Genomic DNA, 27,914 nt, shown 5'->3' on the forward strand with positions numbered 1-27,914 from the left:
GGAAAAAAAAAAGGAGTCGGTTATGCGGCTTATGCTCTCTCTCTCCACATTTGAAACACCGCAGGTCGAAGAGAAACTCTGAGAGAGGGGAAGAAACTATGGCGGTGACGGAAAACGACGGTGGTGACTGGTGACTAAAACCATGGTAGTGACGGTGACGGAGTCAGAGATTTGAAGATTTTGTGCTCTCTCATCTCTGCAATCTCTCTTCTTATCTCTCTCATCTCCACGATCTCTTTGCTGCCGCTCTTTGTCACTGCTCTCATATCTCCGATCTCATCTTTGCGACCTCTTTGCTGTTCTCTCTCTCTCAAACTCACATCTGCAAGCGATAACATACATAAGCTAGGGTTTCCCGTGGAATAACAGGTAAGAATCGATGGAAATAGCAATGACCTAGGTTTTATTTCAGTCGATATTTTATCCTAATTCGGTTGACATATCGCAATGTATCGCCGTGTCGGTTGCGGTTGTTTCGCCAGCCTCCGACACGGCGACATGGAACGATCATTCGGACCGTGGTCACATCTAGTTTGAATTGATATGAAACTTAACCCTAGACTTATTTTAAAGAAAAATAAGCATTTCCTGTTATTGGATCTGCATCAACATCTGTCTCTTGTTTTTGTCCCTGGTTTGATCTTCTTCGACGGAAGAACCACCTGTTTACTGTTGACTTTGGTGGCATTCTTCATCCAGGATTATTGGCTCCAAGTCGATAGATCTTTGCCCTGTTTTCTGTTGGTTTAGCTTGCATTAATGGCTTCAACGACTGTACAATTTGATTACTGTGCCAATTCAGTAGTCCGCCCTCTTTCGTCTCCCCTTAGTAACACTAGAAAAACTTGAGAGAACTTTTTCCTTGAAAAAAATTTCTAATTTCATATCTTCTTTGTATGGTGACAGCCTGATCTTGTTCACAGAAAGGAACTTGCGACTGATTTGGACTCCATTCATGACTGCAACTACCGTTGGGTAAGCAATCTCTTTTGCGTATACTGATTTTTCCTTTCGTTCTTCTCGCATCAGTCGCTAATAAATTTAAGGAAAATTTTCCCCTCTATCTCCTTAAATTCACTGGTTTCATCATGTATTATTTTCTGTTTTTGTTGACTTAAATCAACTATACTGAAGCACTGCTTCGGCCTAAATACATTGTGTTCAGTACCCAAGACACCGAAATGGTACATGTACTGTTCCAACAATTAGTCTTTTACTTTGCTTGCCTGTCCTATTTCATTGTTTAGCTTCCAAGTAAAGATGTGCATTGCCATTTGCAGTCTTAGACATCAAAGCAATTCACCCGAAAAAATGCACTGTTATTAGTCTTGGACATCCAAGCATGCCCAAGACAACTCCATTGCTATGTTTTTTCTTAGAGAATGTAGATTCTTTGTTGCCAATAAAATGCTATAAAGCTGTCTGATACTAGTATTCTTGTCAAAGTTCAGTTGCTCAATATGGATTGAATACTTTGTTTTATATCTGTGTATGAGTATGTGGCAGCCTTATGGCATTTTATTTTATCTGGCTTAAAAAAAAATTCTGTTAAGGTGCATCCCCCCTCTTTTTTCTTTTCCCGGGGGGGGGGGGGGGATGGTACTTTTTTTCTTTCCTTTTTCTTTTGTCTTCTTGTTTCACAATATTGCCATTTGTTGGCTCGGAAGTATTCCACATCAATTACACATCGAAAAATACTTCAGCCTTAGAAATACTAATTTGAAAACAGAAACACTGGCATGTAGATCTGTAGTCTTTTGGACACCTATGGTAAATCTTTTTGCTGAGTAACCAAACAACAATGGAGAAAACCGCTAGATAGTGTCAAGGAGCAAAGAATTCCCCATTGCTACTATAATAGAATATAGTAGCAAGTGTTATTCTAAGGTCAGGTCTACTAAGGGTTATTCTGAACAAATAGTTCAAAATTGGAAACACACAAACTCATGTAACTGTGAATGATTTTAAGTTACTAATTTATCTCCTTAGTTATAATTCTCTGATTTGTGGGTTTAAATGGGGCTAAGCCATCATTGATCTTAGCTTTACATTATTTGGTATCATTGATCTAACCTGTCAAGAAGTGCTCATCCAAAGCCTGTTTGGACATGTGCATCAATGAAATCTTTGAGAAAACACTATATATCTGGTTGGGGGTTCAATTCTCCAGTTATGGTTGTTGTTGATGTGGCAAACTCATCAACATGGATGCAGGTTTGACAAGGCTTGGAAAGCTTCAGTGAAAATCTATCTGGTACTGGTTCCTTCGCTGCATGGGTCTCGACTGAATTCTTAAGGGATTTTTCTTATTAAAAAGGCACTCTGGTCAATCTCTGGTTCCATCTTAAATTCTATACAAATTTAAACTATTAAGTATTAAGCAGAAAAGTAGAAGTTTCCGTTAGATCCCTTTTGGAATTCATAACTTATGCATTACCGGGAATGGACACTCCCAGATCCAATTATGCAAGTTAAATAATTTCTAGGATCTAAGCTTGTTGCTTTGTGAGAATAACTTATACTTCTACTGCCTTATTATTCACTGGATTCTGGACCATTCACTTGATTACAGTTTTCAAAGCCTTGCCTATCCTCATTTGGGGGAACTGTAGGACATTTCAATTGATGGGCTGTTGCCTTCTTGGCTCTATGGATTAGTTTTTGTCTATAAATATACTTTTGTAATGAATCGGATGTTTCTATATTGTTGATGTGGATTGGTTGACTATATATGATGACATTTTGTGAGACCTATCAAATCTTTGTCTTACAACAACATCAACAACAAGCCTTATCCCACTAAATGGGGTTAGCTACATGCATCCTTGCCTTCCAATCTGCTCTAGTTGAAGCCATACTGGATACGAGGCTCAAGCCATGCATATCCTTTCTCACCACTTCTCCGGAGGTTGTTTTATGTCTGCCTCCCACTCTTCTAGTTCCTTCGATTTGGATTAAAATCATTTCTCCATGTAGGGGCATTTAAAGGCCTCCATTGAATGTGGTTGTGGCACCTCAATCGACTTTCTTGTATCCTATCATTTATCAGAGCTACTCTTGGACCAGCCTTAATATGATAGTTCATTACCTTTTCCTTCCTAGTTTTGCCACTCATCTATTTTAGCATCCTCATTGTATTACACGAGTTTATTTTTTTATGCTTTATAGCAGCTGAAGACTTTGCAGCATACATCATGGCTGGTTGTACAATGGTCTTATAGAATTTTCTTTTGAGCTTTTAAAGAATACATCAATCACCACAACACCCTGGATGCACGTCTCCACTTCATCCACCCTATTCTTATTCTTTGGGTGGGAAATTTGTCTTAAATAATAAGAAAGGATTTTGGAATAGAACCTATGCCTAATCATGTTTCAATCTCAGAAATCATAAGGAACAAAACTGAAGAAGAAGAAGACCTATGCAGTGGGCCACCTCTTCATAGCCTCAAGCAAAATGCTCTAGTAAAGTGAAATGATTTCTTCTTGTTGACTTACTTCAGTATGTGCTTTTGTCTTTTCCAAAATTACAGCTGTTCATCTTCTTGTTACTTCTTCCATCCTATATTATGGTGATTTTCTTTTGCTTCTTGATTTTTCTCTAAAGGAAACCTAATGGCTACTTGCTCTTTAGAGTTTTTTATTTTTGGATGGCACTCTTGTTATTTTTTTTTTTGAATAAAGGATCAGACTTTCATTAAAGTAAAATTTAAGATCGAAATACACACACACTTAAAGGAACCATAACACTCATCCCTACAACAACGGTTGCCCCACATACACCCAAACTCACATGTTCTAAATGAATTAACAAAGCAAGCAAAACATAAAGAACCCAAGCCATGTACCTAAAACCTGAATCTTTGAAGCTCAGGAGCATCCCATCACAGCTCCTTCTTGACATGTTCAGGCCGTTTACCTATAGGGGAAGAAGTCTAATCCTTTGCCCTTGATTTCTTAAGAAAGTCAGCAATTGGATTGGCCTTCCCAATAACAATGGGTAATCCTCCAATCAATGCACTCTATATAAGCTCTCAACCTGTACCATAGCTGCATTGCACACCAAGGAATTCAAAACTCTTTCATTGCCGACACCACTGAAGAAGAATCAGTTTCTATCCATAGCTTCTCAATACCAAGGGACTATGAGCAACAGCCAACCCTTTCATCGAGCCCATAAATTCAGCCTCTAAGTTTGTTTTGACACTTGAATACCAATGGAAAGAGGACATCACCATGGCACTAGAGTCTTGAATCACCCCCCAACACCTACATGCCTAGGATTTCTTAAGGCTGAACCATCTATGTTAGGCTAAAACCAGGCGACTTGAGCAACAGCCAACCCTTTCATTGAGCCCATAAATTCAGCCTCTAAGTTTGTTTTGACACTTGAATACCAACGGAAAGAGGACATCACCATGGCACTAGAGTCTTGAATCACCCCCCCTACACCTACATGCCTAGGATTTCTTAAGGCTGAACCATCTATGTTAGGCTAAAACCAGCCCACTTTGGGTCGTTTCCAAACCACTTGTTTTGGCATTGCATTTGGCTTCAACTTCACACGAAATGCTGCCCTTAACATCACCAATAGGTCATAGCTTCCTAACCCCCCCCCCCCACACTATAGGTCATCCAACTGAATCTCCCACAGAATCAATCTGAACACCCAGTCCTCCCCCGCGACCATTTCCATCATGCTTCCTTTTGTTTCTCTCCATCCAAGTGAAGTATGGAAGCCAAAGACCAGAACCCTTCAACCACACAATCACTAAAGAGGTGGATGGGGGCCTTCATACAGCCACCAAGCCCACACCTCTTTAGAGATGTCGTGGCTCCCATCTAAAAGTAATTTTTTGCAAAAGCACCCCAATAAAAGCACACTGCACAAGTAGATGGTCTATGCTCTCTGCCTTTGAACCACATAATATACACTTTGATTCCAGCTTCCAGTGTTCACTTCACTAGCATCACCCAATTCAATCTTTGAGGCTGACTGAAGAACATGTCAAAGAGGGTTCGACCAAACTAGGGAAAATCCTACTCCCCCTCATGGATATGATGTGCCACCATTTGAGGAAACTCTTTGACAGCAGCCCCATCTTATTGAAAACTTTTGGCAACACCATTACTGTAATTATTTTTTGTCGTTTTTCAGCCTCTTCTCCTTTGGTGGTGGTTCTTTGTTGTATCCCTCCCCCTTTTCTTCTCCTTCAGGTTCTCTTTTTTTATTTTTTTATTTTTTATTTTTTTTCAACTTCTTTCTTTTTATTTTCTATAAGTAAGTCAGTATGTGTGTTATAGCATACAATGTCAACAATGCCAGTGTTCTGATCTGAATGGGTTGCAAACTAGTACTTCACTGTCTATTGCACTATTAATGTGTATCCATGTTTAATTTGAATGGAAATGTATTTTTATGTTTGTTACCGCTTTTCATTTAATATTGCAATATGCTCCAAGTCTCTAACTGTTACATTGAAAAGTTTTAACACTGGAGTGCTTAGGTCACCTACATACTGACTAAGAAGATAGGATCGTAAATGCCTTGGATTGTCTAGCACTTGACAATTATGGCCTTGATATATCACTTCTTATTGTATTTTTGTTCAGAGCTCTCTTATCTTAAGTTTCTCCTATTTAAACTTTATAGCTAATCCTGCAGATATCCTTTCCCTTCTTCTTTCATAGTTTCTGGAATTTTTCTTCCGCCATCTTTTCAACTTCTTTGTGAAGAAGATTACTTTTGTTTATATGCATTGTTAACACATCTCTGTCTAAAGCTATGGATAATTAGGCTCTTCTAATTGCGGTTCAATCATAATATTACTTATTATTCCATAAATTGTCATTGTATTTTGTACTTTTTCTGAATGCATTTCTCTTTGGTGTAGATTTTAATAAGGACTCCTCAAGTTATTAGAATTTGCAATGGCAAGGCTACTGGGCAGAAAAAGCATTTTCATCTTCAACAAAATGGCTTCTTCTTTTATGACGAGTGGATACAGCATCTCTCCTTCATTGTTGCGATTTATGACTATAAGTAGGAGGGTGCAGGACAGAAGCAAGAAAAAAAGGGTGCATGATCTAGAAATAGCAACAGAGAAGTGGAAGATAGCATCAAAGATTTTGTTTCTTATGGAGGTTTTGAAGAAAGAACCTGAGCAAATCATTCCTTTAAGATCTTTGGAACAATATAGAAAGAATATTAGCTTGCCAAAGCCCAACAAGATCTCAGAGTTCTTACGGAAATCACCAAAGCTGTTTGAATTGTACAAAGACCACAAGGGAGTTTTATGGTGTGGTATGACAAAGGAAGCTGACAACTTGGTGGAAGAGGAAGCAAGGATCCTGGAGGAGCATGCAGAGAGAGCTGCTGAGTATGTTACGAGGCTCTTGATGATGACAATGGACAAGCGGCTTTCCATGGACAAGATTGCCCACTTTCGGAGAGACTTTGGCTTACCTTATGATTTCCGAACCAGGTGGGTCTACAAATACCCCCAATACTTCAAGGTGGTTAAATCTGAGGATGATGTTGAGTTTTTGGAACTTGTCTCTTGGAATCCAGCTTGGGCTGTAACAGAACTAGAGAAGAAAGTGGTTGGGTTGAATGAAACCAACCCTCCCACTCCAGGAATTCTCACACTTCCATTCCCCATGAAATTCCCTCAGAACTGCAAGAAAATTTTCCGCTTTGGTGGGAAAATTGAACACTTCCAGAAACGTTCTTATCTATCTCCATATGCTGATGCTCGAGGGCTTAAGGCTGGATCACAGGAATTCGATAAGAGAGCAGTAGCTGTGATGCATGAAATACTAAGCTTTACCATTGAGAAAAAGGTGGTTACTGACCACCTCACCCACTTTCGTCAAGAGATGGTGATGCCCCAGAAGCTCATGAGACTTCTTCTAAAGCATTTCGGGATTTTCTATGTCTCTGAGAGGGGTAAAAGATTTAATGTGTTCTTGACAGAAGCTTATGAGGGTTCTGAGTTGATTCAAAAGTGCCCCTTGGTTCTTTGGAAAGAAAAGGTCCAGGCCTTGATTGGTTACAGAGGAAGACCTCGTAAAATTGAATCATTTAGTGACTTCCCAGATATGGAGGGTTATGATAATCTGTTTAACGGTGACATTAAAAGTGAAGATGCCATTACAGAGCTTGAGAGTGAGGATGAAATTGCTGGGATAGAGGACCTATCTGCTCCCGATCATGAGATGGAAGTGGAAGATATATGCGGTGCTTACACAAGTAGCTGACCAGTTGATTACCATGAGGTTAGTCCTCTCTTTCTTGATATGTTGAGATTGTGTAATGAAGAAGAATCTCACTATGCTCCACAGGGCCCCAGTGAAGCAAAACCAAATGCATCGTTTCTGATCTTAATATAAAATATTTTCAGCCTCTATCAATTTCTATGGTAGAAATATAGAAGCCCGAGAATACCATAAGCTTCGAGAACACCTTAAAAGAAGCTCGGCTTTATTTTCATTTTCAGTCATAGGTTCCCCAATGTGGTGGCACAAACAACATAGGAATCCTTTGAGATTTGAAAGCCCTGGTCTCCCCATTCTTAATGCAGTTCATCGGTGGAAGAGATGACCAAACCTTGCCAGTATCTTTCAAAAGGGTATCACCATGCAGAAGTATATGGAAACTGCAAAGACAAGGACGGCTAATGTCTTCAGCTTTGAGACATAAGGACGGCTAATGTCTTCAGCTTTGAGACATAAGGGACACGGAGAAGGAAAAAGAAAAGAAAAACCTTGAATTGTCTGGAGATCATTAAGATTCAGCTTCAAGAGCAGGAAAACAAATAGGAAACAATCTGGCTTCTTGGGGATATTCACCATAGTGTGCATGTCACTAGCCAGATGACAAGATCATGGAAAAGGCATCTTCTTGGCAATTAACATTCCAAATGAGGTCTTGTGTGTGATCTTCTTTCTTGATATTAATATGTTGCTTGAAGGTTGGTTGTTTTAGAAGCCATAACATTAAACCTTTGTAAGCTACTATTGATAACTTTTCTAAACCTCTTCCAATGCCCATTTAGCTTTAATCATCAAGCATTCATTCCTAGAGCAACAACCTTTCTTCATTATATACCCCCACTCACTACCAAAAAAAAAAAAAGTTTTTGGTGACGGTTTGAAACCGTCGCCAAAAGTAATTCACTACGATTTACGACGGTCGCCGCAGCCGTCGCAGTTTTTCTCTTGACGGTTTTTGTTAAAGTGTCGCTAAATATCACCACTATTGGGCGACGGTTTCTCACAACCCGTCATCGAAAACTTCATTTTTGGCGACGGTTTTTCCATATATCATCGCAGAAAACCACACTATTGGGAGACGATTTTTCGAAAAACCGTCGCCAATAGTACCTTTTTATTATATGTTGAACGCTTTAGCAACGGTTCAAAAAGTAACCGTTGCCAAAAATAGGATTTTTTTTAATTGATAAGAATCATCATCCTAATCCTTTTTTTTTTTTTTGGTCAATCATCCTAATCCTTTAATAACATGCACCTAGTGACAAATAACATTTAGAATTATCAAAATCCTAATATGTATGCACTATTTTTCATATACCAAAATAAAAATAAAGAAAAATATTGTATAACAATCAATCATTATATAGTACAATGAAAAGTTGTTAAAGTTGACCTATGAAGTACATGAACCACTAGAAATTCCAAATAAACGAAGATATATAACATGTTACTACAACAAAGGGAGAAAGTAAAAATATTAGTATTTTTACAAAACTTGCTTTGAAAATGATCGACGTTTCTTGTTATATCAATGTATTCCTGTAGAGGCTAATGCTAGTGCTAAGTGCCTCTACGAACTTGGATATCAATTGCATCAAGTTCATATCCTCTGGCTTGAGAAATCAGCTTTCTCATCCACTTCTGCATCAATTCAAGTTTCTAGCTAGAGAAGCAAATTGGATTTCATTTTCCATACCTGAAACACATAAGGAAAAATCAGATGATTTCATATAGAATCATAACCACTACATGTGTTATTAGTGTTAATATGCATCAAGACAAATCCATATATTAAAAGGTTAAAAATCCCTATAGGATGAGAAGGAAATAGTTGAAGGGTTGGTTCATATTTTAGGAAAGAATTGGGAACTTCTCCAAAACCATTCTTTTCTTTCTTTTTCTTTGATTCTTTTTACCACTCTATATTCTTGTCATTCTTTCTTTTCTGTTTTTTCTTCTTTTTATTTTTTCCTGCTCTTTGTTGTTTTTGTTTTTCTGCCAGAAACAGAGTACAGAGAGAGAGAGAGCAGGGAGTTTAGGGGGCATCGGGGGGCTGGGGAGTTGGCACCTTCAGATTTCAAGTTCCAGTTTAATGCCATCACATTTTAATAAAACTTTACAGGAATCATGAGGACAACACCCAAGATTAACATGCTGTCACTGAACTATATTTGAATATGAAATCAAATGAATCCCTCAATCCCAAGATACCATGTTTAGCTATAAGGGAAAAAAAATGTGGAGTTATACACTAAGTAACAAACAACCAAGAGGAAATCAAATACAGAAGGCTCCAGCTGTGTAATTGGTTTCTGCTCATGACCCATAAAAAGGTGTAGCCAAAGAGCCAAAACAAACTTATAAGAATTCAGGAATAGAATATCAATAGCAATGAATCATGATATCCACATTACAATGAATCAAATAAACACTGACTACATCCATTAATGTGGTTCAGTAGATTCACTCCTCAAAGCCAAAACAAACTTAAAAGAATTCAGGAATAGAATATCAATAGTAATGAATCATGATATCCACATTACAACGAATCAAATAAACACCGATTACATCCATCAATGTTGTTCAGTAGATTTTCACTGCTCAAAATCCCCCAAAGGATGAGACTGAACTTTGAACTTCTCAGCCCGAAACCAGAAACTATGTTACAAAATGATGATACAACATATAACATAAAAAGGAAAGCATATCTGGAGTGAGTTTTAAATCTTTTATAAGGTAGCATTCAATCATGTCGAACACTGGCATTGCAAAAACCTAGAAAAACAAATTCCATATTTAGATGCTGATCGAAACCTGTTCTTAATAGAGTTTGGATCCTCTACTTAAATGGATAAGAAAATTTTCAACTAAGTAGTGTTAAGTTCTATACCTGATAGCTTCCGACGACATGGATGAATACCATAAGATTAGCAATTGCAATAAGCCATTTAGGGGTGTTCAGTGTCACAAGAATATCATCATCTACGTGAATGCCAAAAGCCCAGTAGCCAAAGATAGCAACAGAGAAGTAGCAAAATGCTACAACAAAATATGCTCCAAGTGATCCTTTCCACATAGGTTTACTTGATGGCACCTCAGGTGTGGAAGGGATGGTGGCCTGAATCTCAAGAATAATACTATGGGCTGCAAAGGCAAAAGCCATAGTTCCCATGCCATTGAAGATGTCGAACACAGTTCCTGCTGTTGTGGTTGCTCGACTCCCATATTGTACATGGTGGTTCCGGTGCTGTGTGCCTTTTATCGCAGATGCAATAAAAGATATGGTAGAGTAACTGCAGACATTGTTCATAGAATCAAAATTTAGATCTGTACATGTTAGCTGGAACAACGATATTAAAATCTCACAATGAAAGACTAAAAGCCGAAGCAAAATTGTATTTGTTAAACAGACATGCAAGCTGCAAGTAATGACACACTCTTGAGTGAGTTAAAATTGAGAATTTGAGAAAACAGCAATTGCACAGCGGCATAGAATGTTATGAAATAGGTTTTTCTAATGGAACCCAAGCTTGGAAAAAGCAGCTCACAGAACTTCTTTATGGAGTTTCCACCAGTGACCATATACACAATGTCTGAAGCTACTTGAACCACTAATTGTTGAGGCATTACAGTCCAATAACCTCTTTTTGGGCCGAAAGCATGACTCCCTAGTTCTGTGTAACGATCAAAACGCACTCCAGGTACAAATTCATGCAATTCAATCATCAGCCAAAGGGAGTATAAGGTGACAACCCATGAAAGAAGCAAGACAGCAAGACCAGGAAACTGCATGGACCATGAGATAAAAACCTAAAATTGTTAAAGGAGACCCATTTGTAAACTATTTCATGGGTTTTTTAGGTGAGAATAATACCATCCAAGCTGGGACATTGCAAAAGGTAACCCAAGAACACCTGCACCCACCATAGCTGTTACACTGTGGACTGTAGAGTACCACCATTTTGCATTCCTAGATGCTGTCACTGGTAGCCAATTCTCCAACTTCTTCTCATCCTCAGTTTTTGAATCATTCTGCAAAACCGGTTGGATCCAAGATGAGAAGCATTTTGTCTTCAAAAAATAATGGAAACCTGGGAAACCAAAAGGAGAGAATACTAACAGTAGCTTGATTCTCCGTGGAGCTGCACATTTTTGCTGTGTTTCTAGTCCTCCAACCTGTGTGAAGTGTGAAGCTTGAAGCGAGACTGGATAAAACTCGATCATCATCTCAGCGGAGTAAATAAAGTAAAATATAAAGAAGGAACCATGTGATCCTATGAAGTCGGGTTGAAGTTTGAATTTGTCTTGTGAGTCTATTATTTAGTAAACACTGAAAGTTAGACTGAATCCCTCAGAAAATAAAGGAAAGAGGGAAGAGATCCTGAATTAAAGATTACAAAATACCTCAATGAAGGAAAGATCAGCTGATTGAGTCTAGAGCTGGCATCAAGAGTGATCTTTGTAGTTTGTATTAGAGAAGGGATTTCTGACCATCCTCACAAGCCAACCTCCTGATGCAAAACTTTTTCAAGTACTAGTGACACCTGAAACCCAGGGAACAATCACTGGTGCGGTTGGGTGGGAATCTCTGTATGATTTAGAGTACTTGTTTTTGAAGTTCTTTCTAGGTTTTCCTGCCTGTATTTGAGAACAAGAAAAGGACAACCGGTTATGGTAAATCTAAAAAGAAATTCAAAGATGATGGGAATCCAGATCAAAACTGCTAATTAATGATGCTCATGGAGATCAAACAGGAATTAAAATACGAAATCCAGATTATGTATAACTACCACTCTCTCTGGTCCATTACCCAGCAATCAAAACATAAAAGGGGAAAAAAGTGCAATAACAAAGTCAATGCCTTACAAATTTCGGCCAGCATTCTTGATGTTTGTGTTCATAAATATCTGGCGAATAGCACCCTGTCTCAGAAGGGCAATAAACCAATATATTGCATTTCATTTCACCCGGCTTTGCATCTTTAGCCTGATCCAAGCAGGCCTGACAACAGTCAGCAGCACTTCATGTAATCTAATGATTCTAATCTTATGCCCAAAAAATCTTCTAGGAAACATCTCCAGATATGTAAATATTAGCTGTGATACTATTCAGGTGAATGGTGATGTGAACAGTGTTTTGGCCATTTTTCCTTCTTCATTCATGCTAAATTGGACCAACAAATAGTCGCAACATCAGACCAGGCTGAAGCATCCAGCAACCTTGCTAGGCTGATTTTGGGGCACTTTCCCATGGGTACATATTGGCTTTTGATCAACATCAAGTGCTCTCCTAAGAAGGAACATTATGCTACCGACTAGACCAGTTATACAACCAAGTAGCTACTTACTTGGCATGAATAAATCCAGAATGAGTGATGAGAAAATAAAAAATATAAACTTAAAAACAGCATTGATTCAACAGATCAGGATGGTGTTGGACACATTTAGCCAACCCCATTTACTTGGCATGGTTCAATAACTCAGTATCAACCAGAAAGAAACTGAGAATGATTGACACCAAGGGTAGTTAAATACATTAAACTAAAAAGCTAAAAAGTTTTATAGTCATTCTAACAATTTTTGGTAAGCTGTAAGGAAATCAGACTAAGGTGAAAACAGGGGAGAAGCCAAAACAGAGAATGGAAAAGTATATTTAACTTCATGTTGAGTAAGTGTTAAAGGTAACCTCCATTGTAATAGAGGCCAAACTAACTAGGATCCACGATGAACAGCAGGTCTGGCTGGGGTTTTAGACCCTACAGCTAGGTTACACAAGGGTATTAGGCCTGTGGCTAGGGTTTCTAGGGTTCATTTTAATGCAATTTAATTGGTCTATAAAGAAGCTCAGAATTTGTTAAGGTTGTCCAGTGATCAAGCTGTGATTTTGTGACCCAGTGTGTTATGTTCCACAGATTCCCAGTTTTGAATATGAAAAGCATCACCTGATTGCTACTACTGCAAAGAGTTTTTGGTATTTTCATGTAAATTTTGTTCATATTGGCTGGCCCTGTGTAGTGCTTTCAGCAATTATTATTTACTCAAGGTTGCTGCTGCTGTGAAATTATTTATTGATGGTGATTGGTAACTCTCCTTGATATCCGGCTAGGGCACTTCATTCAAATTCAAAATCTGGAGGAGGTAGGCATGTGAATGGATCCCAATAAATTCAAACTCAAGGTAGGCATGTGAATGAACAGCTACAGTAGTGTTATGATGATGTTCCATCACATTACTGCATTAACAGCTACAGTAGTCTTAAGAGTTTTTGGTCCAGCAAGGGTTGGAATTAATTAATTTGGTATTTTATTTTCAGTCTATTAGTTTTAGTTTTCCTACATAGGAGTAAGTTAGAGTTAAGATTTTGAGGAGCACTTTGTTTTAAGTTTCATACTTCAACTAGGATATGTATTTATCCCCCTCTCTTTAAATACATGCTTGTATGTATCCCACCTATTATTAGGGTGAATTTTAATGGAAGCTGAGCCTTCCCAAAAAGGGAAGAAAGAAGCGAGGGATAAAGACAGCCTCCCAAATCACATCAATAGACCAAGATTTGGAAGTACGTCTCCTAAGGTTCTGCTCAACCAGGCATGAGACAGCACACTAGCTTGTCAATAGTGTCACAGGTCAAGGAACCTGAGAAGAAAGAAGCCAGCCAATGCCATTCATGGTTAAAGGGGAGAGGCACCTACAACAAGATCAAATAGAGGATACAGCTTTCTTTCAGACAAAATAGTTATAGGAGTAGGAGAAAAAAGGTGGTTGGCACCCTCGACACTATTCCAACAAAGGCACAAGATGAAGAGAGCTGAATAGGCTGATGAAGAAGAAAGAATTGGGTATGGAGACAAAGGTTCATGGTTTTCCAGGCGGTGAAGGAATTGCAAGAGATATAGCCACCTGATAAGTTTGGACCATGGGTCAAGGGGTGGAGGTTGGTCTAAGTTTTTAAACCTTAATCCTCAAATCCTTTAAATCCTAGTGCTAGAGAAGATGTTGATACTGCTGTCTAAGTGCGGCTCCAATTCAAATACTATATTTCTGCCCATTAACACATTACCAATTGTAAAGTTCTTTGAGGTAAACCACGGAAAACAAATGCTGCTATATTCAACTTGATAGGATGCTACGAGAATGCAAATGAACACAAGAAATAAGAAGCAGAAAAATAATAGAGGAAAATGATTGAAGACGTGACATCTGATTATGTACCAGAAACCAAATTTAGACAACAACGTCACCACCTATCACTCACCAGAAATTCAATTGACAAGCATACAGCATAGCATAGTGGTTGATGAGTGGACCAACAAATACCTGTGATAGCAGAAGAATGAGCAGAAATTTGTATCACATTCTTTTTCAGCCCTGTAACTTCATCTGGCTCCTGCAAAATCCTAGGAAGGATTAGTAAAAGAGTCAATACGAACTACAAAGAATTGTTAATACAATTCGGCACAACTTATTCTTTTTGATTCCAATGTCAATTGCCAGAGTTGAGTAATTTTGATGAAAATCTATACCTGAATAGATGAATTAGAAAGCTATATCACTTTCACTACCAGTCTTAAGATTTTCTTCTTTTTGTTTCCCTGACAGTTTGCATCCTAAGAATTTTCCCATGTGGCTCTCTAAACCAAATTGGGATTCCAAACAGACAAATACCTTATTTAGTCACACATTGTACAAATACACAAACAGCACAGCACGTCTCAATGAATTTTCATGTAGTTTTGCAGCAAACCAAACCAAAAAAATTAAAAATAAATAAAATAAAAAATTTGGAGGAAACTGATCTCTGGTTTGACCAAATACAACTTGGATTTCGTCCGTTGAACGAGAAATGTGAAAACAATACAAAGGAAACACGATTCTCCAAAACTCTCTCTTTTCTTTCTTTTTCTTTGATTCTTTTTACCACTCTATATTCCTCTCATTCTTTCTTTTCTGCTTTTTCTCTTTTTTCTTCTTTTTATTTTTTCCTTTTTATTTTTTCCTGCCTTTTGCTGCTTCTGTTTTTCTGCCAGAAACAGAGTACAGAGATCTCTGTTTAGGGGGGCATCGGGGGGCTGAGGAGTTGGCACCTTCAGATTTCAAGTTCCAGTTTAATGCCATCACATTTTAATTAAACTTTACAGGAATCATGAGGACAAAACCCAAGATTAACGGGCTGTCACTAAACTGTATTTGAATATGAAATCGAATGAATCCCAGTATACCATGTTTAGCTACATGGGAAAGAAAAATGTGGAGTTATACACTAAGTAACAAACAACCTAGAGGAAATCAAATACAGGAGGCTCCAGCTGTGTAGTTGGTTTCTGCTCATGAACCCATAAAAAGGTGTAGCCAAAGAGCCAAAAGAAACTTATAAGAATTCAGGAATAGAATATCAATAGCAATGAATCATGATATCCACATTACAATGAATCAAATAAACATTGATTACATCCATCAATGTGCTTCAGTAGATTTTCACCGCTCAAAATTCCCCAATGGATGAGACTGAACTTTGAACGTCTCAGCCTGAAACCAGAAACTATGTTACAAAATGATGATACAACATATAACATAAAAAGGGAAGCATGAATTAAAGATTACAAAATACCTCAATGAAGGAAGATCAACTGATTGAGTCTGGAGCTAGCATCAAGAGTGATGTTTGTAGTTTGTATTAGGGAAGGGATTTCTGACCATCCTCACAAGCCAACCTCTTGATGCAAAACTTTTTCAAGTACTAGTGACACCTGAAACCCAGGGAACAATCACTGGTGCGGTTGGGTGGGAATCTCTGTATGATTTAGAGTACTTGTTTTTGAAGTTCTTTCTAGGTTTTCCTGCCTGTATTTGAGAACGAGAAAAGGACAACCAGTTATGGTAAATCTAAAGAAAAATTCAAATATGATGGGTGTTATTCCCAGATTGACACTGAGAGGGGGGGGGGTGAATCAGTGTCTTCAAAAATTCACTTCAATGTGAAGCTTCTTTAATCTCGAAACAAGATTAATTAGAACATTCTCGTAGCTATCAACTGCACAAGGACACGTCCACCACACACCCCAATGTGGCTGGGTCTACCAGACAGTGTACCACCACTCTGCAATCAAGGCACTCCAATATGTGCAACAAAGAAAAATAAACCAAAGACACAATGCACCAGAGTTTACGTGGTTCGGCCAAATTGCCTACGTCCACGGAGTAATACCCTACCTAGGGTTTCGTATATTACTCAATACACTCCTAGATATTTTGACTGCTACAACAGTCCAGGAACACCAATCCCTGCTTTAGTCTAAAATGCAATTCAGACAAGGGCACCAACCCCAACCCCCTAGACAAGCTCCAACTTGCTAGGTTACAATGTAAAATAATAATTCAAGTTCCCCCAATTACATTCATGATCTAGGTCTTTCATCAATTAACATAGCCTAAAAAATAATAGACAAGAACTTGTGAATATGGGTTACCTCACTTGTGTAAGATGCATGGTAACAATACTTGTTTTTTTTTTTCTTTTTCTCCAATTCTTCTTTCTCTTTAAAAAAAAACTTGCTGCACCTCTGTTCTTTGTTTCATGCACACCCTTGCTGCTGCTTCTTCTTCCTTCTCTTTTCACTTTCTTTCTTATTCAGCAAAACAAAAGACTTTCCTTCAACAACTGCTTCTTCTTGTTCAAAAACGCAGCAGCATCTCTTTGTTTAAAAATACAGATCTTCAAGCTGTAGCAACAACATCTTCCAGCAGCAGCAGAGCACCTTCTTGTTCAAAAACACAGATCTTAAATCAGCCGCAGCAGCAGAGCATCTTCTTGTTTAAAAAACACAGATCTTCAATCAGCCGCAGCAACTTCTTCTCCTCTCTTTTTACAATTTCAGAATAATAGAAGATGTGGAGAAAGAACGATTCAAAAAATTTCTGCAATATCTTCTCTTCATTCTCTCAAATTTACTTTCCAAAAACATTTGCAGCAATCTTCTCTTCTTTCTCTCAAATCTATTTTCCAAAAACGTTTGCAGCAATCGTCTCTTCTTTCTCTCAAATTTACTTTCCCAAGATGTTGCAGCAATCTTCTCTTCTTTCTCTCAAATCTACTTTCCAAAAACATTGTTGCAATCTTTTCTTCTTTCTCTCAAATCTAATTTCCAAAAAAGTTGCAGCAATCTTCTCTTCCTTTTTTTCATATAAAAACGATTGCAAAAGGAACCTTTTTGTGTGTTGATGTACCATATCAAAGCCCACTTAAGTTGCCAACAATGACAATACCTTCATTTTAAGCCAATGGAACAACAAATCCAGAATAAAGAAGAAATGACCTGCCAAGGAATGTCCAGAGGAACAAAATTTATAATAGATAAGTATGAAAAAATGATTAAGAGAATAAAGAGAAAATGTTAAACATAATGCTAAAAGCCTAAAAAGGCAGCTTGACTTGTATGCAATTCATGCATGCCGTGTTGTTCGATAAGATTTTTAATTAAAATGATAAGTTCATTAATCTAGCTTGGGTTGGTTGGATATCAAGGAAGGAAATATTATTTATACTTGGATTTGTCATATATTTATAATTAATGAATAAGGTGACTGCTTTTCTGGGGTCTTTCTCTAGCAGCTCTTTGTATCAAGAATATTGACTTTGAAGACCTAATAATAAGAACTAGACAGTTTTAAGAATGAAAAGAAGAATATAATTTAAGCCTACAAAAATAGAGACTTCAGAGGAGCAGAGGCATAAGATCTCCCTGGACATGTCATTTCTCACCTATTTTAGGTACAACCAGGCAAAGAAGGCTTCCTATACAATACGATGCCAAATTATTAAGAACCAACACATTGAGAAAAGGTGCAATCTTCAGTCATAAGCTATTTACACATCTTATTTAAAAATCAAGCAGGTGTTTGATACATGACCTTCATCAGATCAATATTGAAGGATTGATCTATCTTATAAGTCTTATTTCAAAATTACAAGTAGTTCAGAGGGCTTTTGTCTTATCTCCTCTCCTTGCCCAAAGTTGGCACTGGTAAACTCATTTCAAGATTCTGATCTATTCCATCAATCAGTAAAGCATTAATCAAACAAAGTAAGAGTTTGACAGAAACAAGGGAACTCCCTAGTTATCCTTTTATGGTTATAAGACTATAGGCTCCAAGATATCCTTTGACAGCTATGTAAAGTATTCTAGAACAATACTGCAAAAGTCCCCAGTCCCTAGATAAACCAGGGGGGGGGGGGAAGCACAATATTAAATCTCCAAATTAACATTTTCCTATTACTATCTACTCTGAGCTGCATTCAATTCCTCTTTTATAAATGCCTATCTCTGGATAATTGCAATCATGGAAGTACATGTATATGCGTAATCAAGCTCTTTTGATTTCCTCAATAGGGAACCACCAAATATCAGAAGCACTCTAAAGTACTTCAGCAGACATAATCCAGAAAAGCAAGAGAAAGGTGATGGTATTAGTAACATAAGAAAACTCATAGGCAGCAAAGATGGTAACTTAATGTACCAGAAAACCATAGTACAGAGGTTTGCTGTCAAAAGATTTCATGACGCTGAAAAAGGGAAAATCAATGGATCCTTTAAGCGAACATCGATCATGGATCATCATAGTCCTATGCCCTAGCATACACTCAAATTCCAAATTATGAGAATAGAGCTCAACAAAGTTGAAACAAATGAGTTAAAGAAATGGGTTGGACAGAAGTAAATCACTATGCAATAAAGAAAACAGAGCATTGGAAAAACAAAACATACACATAACAAATAGCATATGAAGAGGGGGGGGGGGGAGGGAGGTGTTGGGGGGGAGGGAGGGGAGGAAAGAAGTCTCTTTTGTCTAATACTAGAGACACTGACTGGATAGTGGATCATCTGGCCAAGCTTTTTGAATATCAAAATGATCTTTTGATGTACCCAAAGATGTAATGGGTTATCATCAAAGTTGTTCAAAGAGATGTGAGAGGTAGTCAAATGAACTTCAACCGAGTTTCTTTGCAGAGTGTAAATTGTGTTTCTATGCTCCTACTCTCCCTTCTCAGAATTCCTCTTTATTGAAAGGAATAATTGGATCACAAATGGAATAAATCCAAATTGTATATCACAGATTGGTGAAAACTAATAGGCCTTCAACCTTCCCCCCGGACCAACCTCCTCCAGATTCCTCTTTATTGCAAGTAACAATTGGTCCACATAAGTGAAAAATACTTTTTTTTTTTTTTGATGATAAAAGTGAAAGTTGGATTAAAGATTTAAGCAGAGGTTACATCTAGTGTGAGACATAGTGTCTATATAATTAGACCCTATGTGTCCAGTTGTCAGGCTGAGAAGCCAATCTCTTGTTGTGTCCTGTCTTAGATTACAAACTTCTAGTTTTGATGTGATTGGTATCATCATCGCTAGCAAAGGAAAAAGGGTAGGTGATACTTGTGATATCTCCCCGCCTTTAGTTAGGTGTTTGTTTAGAGTTTGATCACACCAAATGTACCGTAGTTGTACATTGGTTTGAATCGCTCTTTTTATTACAATCCAAATTGTTTCTAATAAAAACTTCAAAAGATGTCCTGGTTGTGCCCTGCCTTGTTGTAGATCCTTGACGATTCCATTTTCAAGTAGTCCTACGCTCCATCTGTCTCCTTGTGACTCAGAAGATATACCTGCACATAAGAGTGTTGGTAAGTTTCCAAAATTTGTTTGTGACATTAAGCAAATAAGGCAGCTGGTCGACAAATTAATATCATTATTTGTTATCTCCTCTAAGTGATTTGGATAAATTTTTTGGTCCTTAATCCATCTATTTACATCATTTAATAGTTGGATTGGGTTAATGTTTTTATTATTCATGAGTTTTGCATTCTGTTTAACCCAGATAAAGTAGCATGTTATTATGAAGATTGAAAAAAACCATTTTTTTGTATGTTATCCATGTGCCGTTCATGAAAGAATGAAAAGCAAAGATTAAGGAGAGAGTTGTTTCGGATGTGCCCTGTTCGCAACCCTAGTGGTCCTGCTGCCCATATTCTCTTTGTCCATTCACATGATATGAACAGATGCCAGTTTGATTCCTCGTATTTGTTGCATAGTATGCATGTTTGGCTTGTAAGCATCCATTTGGATAGGATCTTCTTTGTTGGTAGTCCTGCATTTAAGAGACGCCAAAATAATGTTTTAAATTTTGGATGTATAGGTAGCTTCCAAAAGAACCTCCACCATTGTGCTACATTTGGTACTGAATCATGGCTGTTTATCTTAGCAAGTGCAATTCCTGCGAGTTTTGCAGTAAATTCACCTGTTGCTGAGATAAGTGACAACCATGAGTCCATAGTAGGGGTGGGGTTTATTGCAGAAATTGACAAGGAAAGGAGTGGAGGAATTTGGCCTGTGATATTTTGCTGGTTTGCCGCCCTATTGCTTTGTTGTTCATATACCTCTCTGACAGTAGCTTGCCTTTGCCCTATTACGGTATTAAAATCACCTATCATATGGTCTGTTGTTGAGTCAACCCAAGGATCAAACCAGAAGTACGTGTTGTTCCCATCACCAATTTTCCTTTTTACCATTGTGCGGAGCAGAGGGGTAATACTGGTGATACTCTTCCAAATCCATGATCCATTTTTGTGTTGCACTTTAGGGTCGAAGAAAGATGTTTTGGGATAATATTTTGCTTTTATGATTTCTCCCCACAAGGAGTTTGGTTGGTTGAGAAGCCGCCATCCTTGTTTGAGTAACAGGGCACTATTAATCTGCTCCATCCTTTTGAACCCTAGTCCTCCTTGATTTTTGGGTTTGCAACATCGATCCCAGGAGATGAGTGTCATTTGTTTGATTTTGTTGGGCTTTCCCAGCCAAAATCTTTGACATGCTGTATCCAAAGTCCTGCATACAGTTTTTGGGAAACGAAAGCATTGCATAAGGTATATGGATTGTGATTGAAGTACCGATTTCATGAGTAATTCCCTTCCTGCAAATGAAAGATTTGATGCTTTCCATGTAGCCATCTTATTTCCAATTCTTTTGAGTAGGTTTTGAAAATTCTTTGTTTTTGCTCTAGCCTGGAACAGTGTAGTCCCTAGGTAAGTAGCATTATTTCTCATTTCCTGTATGCCTAAGATTGCCAAAACTGCTCCTTTATGCTCGTGGTCTACATTTCTGGAGAAGTATGCGCCACTCTTTTCGAAGTTGATCTGTTGTCCTGTTATGTCAGAGAATAACTCAATAGCAGCTTGTATTGTTAGTACATCTTCCTTTGTTGCTCTGCAAAAGAGGAACGTATCATCTGCAAAAAAGAGATGTGAGACTTCTGGAGCGTTCCTAGCAATTTTGATGCCTTTGAAAAGGTTTAGATTCCTGTATTCCGATAGAAGTCTAGAGAGAACTTCCATGATGATGAGAAAAAGGTACGGGCTGAGGGGGCATCCCTGCCGGAGACCACGGGATCCTTTGAACCAATGGTAGGGGCTACCATTAAGTTTTACGGAATATGAAGCAGTTGAAATTAGAGTTTTGATCATGTTGCACCAATGTGTGTCAAAACCCCACTGATGAAAGAGATGGTATATAGCATCCCATTCAACCCTGTCATAGGCCTTGGACATGTCAAGTTTAAGAGCAACAAAGCCAGTTTTAGCTCTTGTTGATTTCATATAATGGAAGATTTCACGAGCAATGATAATATTATCAGAGATTTGTCGGGATGGGACAAAAGTGAAAAATACTTAGTGAGGCACATAATGCTAAAAGCCTAAAAGGTTTTTCATGGGCACTCATTGTACGTGTGGCTTAAATGCAAAGATTAGAATCAGATGGCCAAAAAACTATATTCAACCAGTATGGTAATTACGTTAAACGTTTAGAGATCCGAGTTGGTCACAAAAACAAAGCTGCTTTGTGATCCCCTAAGATTTGTCTTGCATGAATATAAAGTATTTTGAACCGAAAAAAGGATTCAAAACTTGGAACTTGGATGGCTAGACTTAGATCAGCTGTGAGTGCATAAAAGCTGTCATTTGTCTAGAAAGCCACCATCATTCATCATGGGATGTATCTTTTTTCCTTCCTAACTCACATTTTTATGAAAATTTCCTTAATTTTGAGTATACCAAGGAAAAGTAAGAACAACTTATTATTACTGCTTTGTACTTTTAACTTTGAATGGTTCTCCTATTAACAGCTTCGTATTTGCGTATCCAAATATAGAAAGATTAGGGGTTTTTCTTCCCATCTTGATGCTGTCCATCAAGGATCAGCAGAAACACTATCTGGTAGCCCTGATGTGGCTAGAATTTTTGTTTATCGGTCAATTCTCAGCATAGTTGAGTGTGTCAAAGTGGCAGGTTAAAGACTTATCGATAAAAGGAAGTACTGAAAATAACAATACATTAAAAAAAAATAATACAGTTGAGTTTGAACTTTGAATATCGGCATATGGAAAATACAGACTCTACGATTTTGAAACTTTAACCATTCAGTATTCCAAAGTGCATTGTGCAGTCCATCAAAATCTATTCTACCAAAGAAAAAAAAAAAAAGAGACCAATTTGAAACTGAATTAAAGTAAGCATCATTGAAATAAAAGCAGTGGATGCTAACCGGTAATCTAAAGCTGGGAACCCTTTGGTGGCTGGTATTTTTTAGTTCTAAATGTTAATACTAAGCTACTTCGAGTAAACATTAAAATTTGTTACTCAATAAGAAAGCAATCTGAACAGCAAGTAATCCAACAAAAATACATACTTGAGAAATTATACTTTATGCCCAAGTTTCATGGGGGCTCAAATCTAAGTATTCTCATGATTTTGAAGTTACTGAAAAAATCCATGTATTCTCATAAACCAAGAACAAATATTGAAAAAATGAAAAAATGCAGAAATGCAGAGACACAAATGAAAGGGAAGGGAAAACTTCCTAGGATATATGATACGAACCAAAGCTCAGCTCCTTCTTGTGGAGAGCCAATTCCAGCAAAGCAGGTTTTGGTTACACCAGGACCATTTCCAGCAGAGTAGATTTTGGTTACGCCAGGACAGGGACAGGAGGCCACAACCGAAGCGCTGCGTACCAATACCAGAGCATGCCAAAAGCCAGGTAAAAAAAAATTAAGAAACCAATCTGCAGCTGATAAACAAATTTTAGAAGCATAAAAGAGATGAGAACCCAAAATTTCACGAACCCAAAGTAAAATCAAGATGTTTGAGAGACCTGCGAGCCAAGAGGGCGCACGAGTGAGAGAGACCTACGAGCGTGAGCGAGAGACAGAGAGAGCTGGCGACCAGATGTAGCGCCAGCCAGAGAGCTAGAGTGAGAGGGAGAGAGAGATCATTCGGGAAATCAAAGCGGGAGAGTGAAAAGTTTGGGCACGATATATTTGATATTTGGCAATGATTATACGCAAACCGTCGCTGAAAATTAGAACATTAGGCGACATTCTTACCAACCGTCGCTGAATGCTATATCAGACGACGATTTCATGTAAATTGTCACCAAAAATGACAATATAGACGACGCCGTTGTTAAACCGTTAGTGAAACCCTATATTTGGTGACGGTTTTATGCAAACCGTCGCAGAAAATGATTATATTAGGCGACGGTTACAAGACAAGCGTTGCCGAAAATGAATTTCGGTTGGTAATAATATATTTGGCTACATTCTCTTTAAACGTCGGTGAATGCCAATATTTCGCGACGGTTTTAATCCAACTGTCACCGAAAACGAATATATTTAGTTTGTAATATATTATATTTGGCGACGAGTGTTCTAACCGTTGGAGAATGTCTGTATTTGGTGACGGTTGTTTTTAAACCGTCGGGGAAAATGGTATATGGCAACGGTTTTCTGTTAACTGTCGTAAGAAATACCAATACGGCGACGGTTTATGATAAACCGTCGGGAAATGACTTATTGGGCTACGTTTACCATAAACCGTTGCTTAATGCATTATTTGGCAACGGTTTCAGAAAAACCGTCGGTAAAACATTATATATGGTGATGGTTAGGAAAAGTACAGTCGCCAAAAATAGGTTTTTTTGTAGCGACTTAAACATCCAACTCTGCACGTTGACAGAAAAACATCATTCATTTATTTGCCCCAAGTCATCTTTTACATGAACTTTTTGTTATGATGATCCAGCTTGTTAAGTTGGTAAATTCCATAGACTTTGTGATTGAACGTCTGGGCTGAGAAGCCTGTTTTGTACTTCATTGCCAACAGCTAACCAGCTTTTTCTTAGTGGAAAACACGATTTTTTAATTCAATAAGTTACTTACACTTTGGTATCTGTCTATGCAATCCAGATGAATGCACACCTCTGAGCTTGGTGTTTCAGTTTCTTGAATATCCATCATTTTTATGGATTCACACCCTTGTTAGGTTCCTTCCCATCAAAGAAATCCTTCAGAAGTTGTTGGACCTTGGAAATCCTGGTGCTTCCACCAACGAGAACAATCTCATCAATCTGGTTCTTTTGCAATCCTGCATTGTCCATGGCCTTCTTAGTTTCAGAAAACTTAGTCTTTGAAGTGAAGAAGAAAGAAGAGAAATCATGACACCCACCAGATGGGCTATGACATCACAATCGCTGCCAATCCTGAACTTGTGATTATGCAGCTGCTTTCTCAGCTCTTCATTCCATTCACCTGCACAAACAAAGACAATGGATTCATTACTTGAAATAGAAAAAGAAACTTATTGCTGTTCCTGTAGTCAGATCAGTACTGTTACAGCAATAGTCTTGTCTTCATTAAACAGTGGCTGATCCCGAGAAGTGGGGTCGATTATAGCCAGCCGTTGATGAGACAAAAAATTGTCTCCATATTGGTAAAGCCCACTCCAGTCGGGCCCTCTATGCTTCAATCTGCAAGATTAATAGTTTCTTAATTGGTATCTGAGTTGATGCATTTTTCAAAAACATCCTCTGCTTGCTGTTAAGCAGAAAGATTTATTAGAACATAAATGAAATACAGGAATCATAAAACCAAAAGCTAGTCACTAATTCAAGATTTAAGTATAGAAAATGCAGAAAATGATGTTAAATCTTGGGCTTCCCTCCCTCCCAAAAACAAAAAATTGCCAAACAGTTTATTTGTGATCGATTTATATACTATCAAAAAGAGTAAAGGAATCAGCTCCATCATGGGCATGATTACCAAACAGGGAACTAAAGAAGAATTCATTATCTCAAACCAGTTGGTGGAAGTGTTTAGATTGTTATCCTGAAAATACTGATGAACTAGAAATACAAATATCCACAAAAACCCACATGCAAAACAGCTCCAGAATCACCATGAAGAGGCAGAGAAACAGCACAAGGCTTTGATGCATCAGCATAATCAGCAAGGTTGATGTTAGCCTCACCAAGAAAGCTGGACCTCGAAGAACCCTAATGTCAACAAGATCCACAGCAAATACAAAATTTAGTTTTGGTTTGGAAGAATTTAAATTTCTCAGAGAGCTTTCTAAACAATGGAAGAAGCATAGGAGTAAGATAATGCTCAATTGCATGCAAACAAACTCAAAATAGCATCAAAAGTGGAAATGCAAGATGAAATTAAAAAGGATTAACACCATTGCCACAACAAGTTTATACAGCTTTTCATCATATTCTTTGGTTTTTGGATCTTGAAGAAGTCTTGTGGTCTCATAGATTGGATCTGCTCATTTGCACGTTCCATTTCTCACATTTGTTTTGGTTGTCTTTGCTGTTGCTTTTCCAGAATCAGCATGAATTAAAGATACAAATAACTTATCCCATCCAGTTTGTGGAACCTGAAACAGGAAAAACAAAATAAATAAATAATCAATCACCTCAAAGATTTAAATGCACATAAAACCTTTCCAAGGCTCAAAAATACATCCAGTTTATTTCACAATCGTCAAAATCTGGAGATCAATGAGAAGCTTACTTACCCACAAGAGCAACCATATTTGTGACTGAGAGACCTTGGTCTATAAGTGAGTTGAACCTTGTGAACCAAGCCTATCCATTACAAGTTGAGTTAATTAGGTCATTTTCAAGCCGAAGTTGACTATGATCTTTGTCCTTTTCCACTAATTTATGTTTGATGTCTTTGATCTCATTCTCCAATTTTTCAATTTTTTGCTGAGTTAATTGGAGAAGTTATGACAATCCAGTCAAATGCTTTGTATGGTAGCAAAAGAAACAATCGTGGGTTTTTTGTTCACATTTTCAGGGCAGAAAATGAACGAACAGATAATAAGTTTAACTCGTGAAGATTATTAAGGTGATCAAAAAGAAAAGAAACCAGCAGGACAGGGTAGTTTTCCCCTTGCATTGAAATCAACCACTTAAGACAGTAGAAAGTCTATCAAAATCAGGCCCTTCTGTATGCTGGACGAGAGGAAGTTCTAAGCAGCTGACACCATATTTTGCCTGTAAAATGGATAAGTATTAGTGGAGTCACTCTATCTCATAGAAGCAATCATTATGTAGTGCTATCCTTTTTTCTTTTTTGCATATGTTTGTGCATTAGTACTTTCTTTTATCTTTGGGAAGGGCAGGAACGGATCAAAACAACTTCATAGTGATGACAACAGAGATTCAAGTTCCAGCCAGTGGCTGAAATATTGTTCTTACACATGGGCCAGCCTTCTCTTTTCTTGTACTTAGTTTTGGCTTCCTTACAAGAGGGGCCTAGTTAATTTAAGAATTGAAAATATGCTAAGTTTAGGAGTTGATTTTAGTCGTGTCTGTGCTTGGGTTAATCCAATCCTAAAAATATTATGGGTTTAAGTCTGAGCAAAAGTAGGATCTAGTTCTGTGCTTTTTTTAAAGAATCAATTGTTTCAATAACAGTAGCAATAGGATATTGGTTTACAATACAAATAGCCATATGAGGATCGGATATAAGCAACTGTATGTAACAGACTTTTCTTTAAAGAAGAAGAAGAAGAAGAAGAAGAAGAAGAAGAAGAGATATTGAAAAAGATATGGTTTTAGTGTATTGGTTGAGAATGGTTCTCTTCCAAGAATGTGATGGTCAGACTTGGATACTATGTGTAAATAATCTCCTCTCTTTTTACCTTATTGTATTGCGATAATCATTGACAGTTATTTTTCTTGAAAGAAATCAACCAAATCTAATACTATTGATGTGAACCATGAAGTCAATTACTCATCATGTTAGAAAACACTGATTCTTCTTTGCAGATCTCCTTCATGCCTTCACGTTCTTGCCAAAAGATCTCAACTTCATCAGCTATTGGACTAGATAAAATTTACAGAATTTTAAAGCTCACTGACAAACACTTAGGTTACTGGTTCTTAATGTTTTAATCCTGTTGAGCAGGTTCTCCATGGTTCATCATGAGTAGAGCTTTCATGGAATACTGTATACATGGGTGGGATAACATGCCAAGGAAACTACTTATGTACTTCACCAATGTGGCCTATCCTCTTGAATCCCACTTTCACACAATTCTCTGCAATTCCGCTGAATTTCAGAACACTAGTGTAAACAATGACCTGAGGTTCATTGAATGGAACAGCAATTCAGACATGGAACCAAATTTCCTCAAATCTGTCTCATTACAGAAGAATGGTACTAAGTGGTGCTGTCTTTGCAAGACCATTTCAAGAAGGGAATCGGGTGCTTCAGAAAATTGATGAATTCATACTGAAA

The 27,914-nt window shown here is 37.8% G+C and overlaps 1 protein-coding gene across 5 annotated transcripts; it reads left to right on the top strand.

The window, feature by feature from the left end:
• Positions 1 to 4: 4 nt before the first annotated feature.
• Positions 5 to 27,837, top strand: LOC148999376 (protein WHAT'S THIS FACTOR 1, chloroplastic-like). Of its 5 annotated transcripts, none has more exons than XM_089141181.1 (4): positions 5 to 369; positions 907 to 975; positions 5,895 to 7,278; positions 27,443 to 27,837. In XM_089141181.1, exon 3 carries the CDS (start codon positions 5,932 to 5,934, stop codon positions 7,258 to 7,260), a length of 1,329 nt encoding a protein of 442 aa, XP_088997307.1. In that variant the 5' UTR covers positions 5 to 369; positions 907 to 975; positions 5,895 to 5,931; the 3' UTR covers positions 7,261 to 7,278; positions 27,443 to 27,837. The 5 variants fall into 5 exon arrangements, with proteins under 5 accessions (XP_088997307.1, XP_088997306.1, XP_088997305.1 ...); XM_089141180.1 differs by lacking the exon at positions 27,443 to 27,837 and adding an exon at positions 7,584 to 8,203; XM_089141179.1 differs by lacking the exon at positions 27,443 to 27,837 and having other exon boundaries at positions 5,895 to 8,204.
• The last annotated feature ends 77 nt before the right edge of the window (positions 27,838 to 27,914 follow it).

This window comes from Hakea prostrata, unplaced genomic scaffold, assembly GCF_041222555.1.
Source record: "Hakea prostrata isolate BN-2017 unplaced genomic scaffold, UWA_Hpros_2 contig_12, whole genome shotgun sequence".
Taxonomy (NCBI): Eukaryota; Viridiplantae; Streptophyta; class Magnoliopsida; order Proteales; family Proteaceae; genus Hakea; species Hakea prostrata.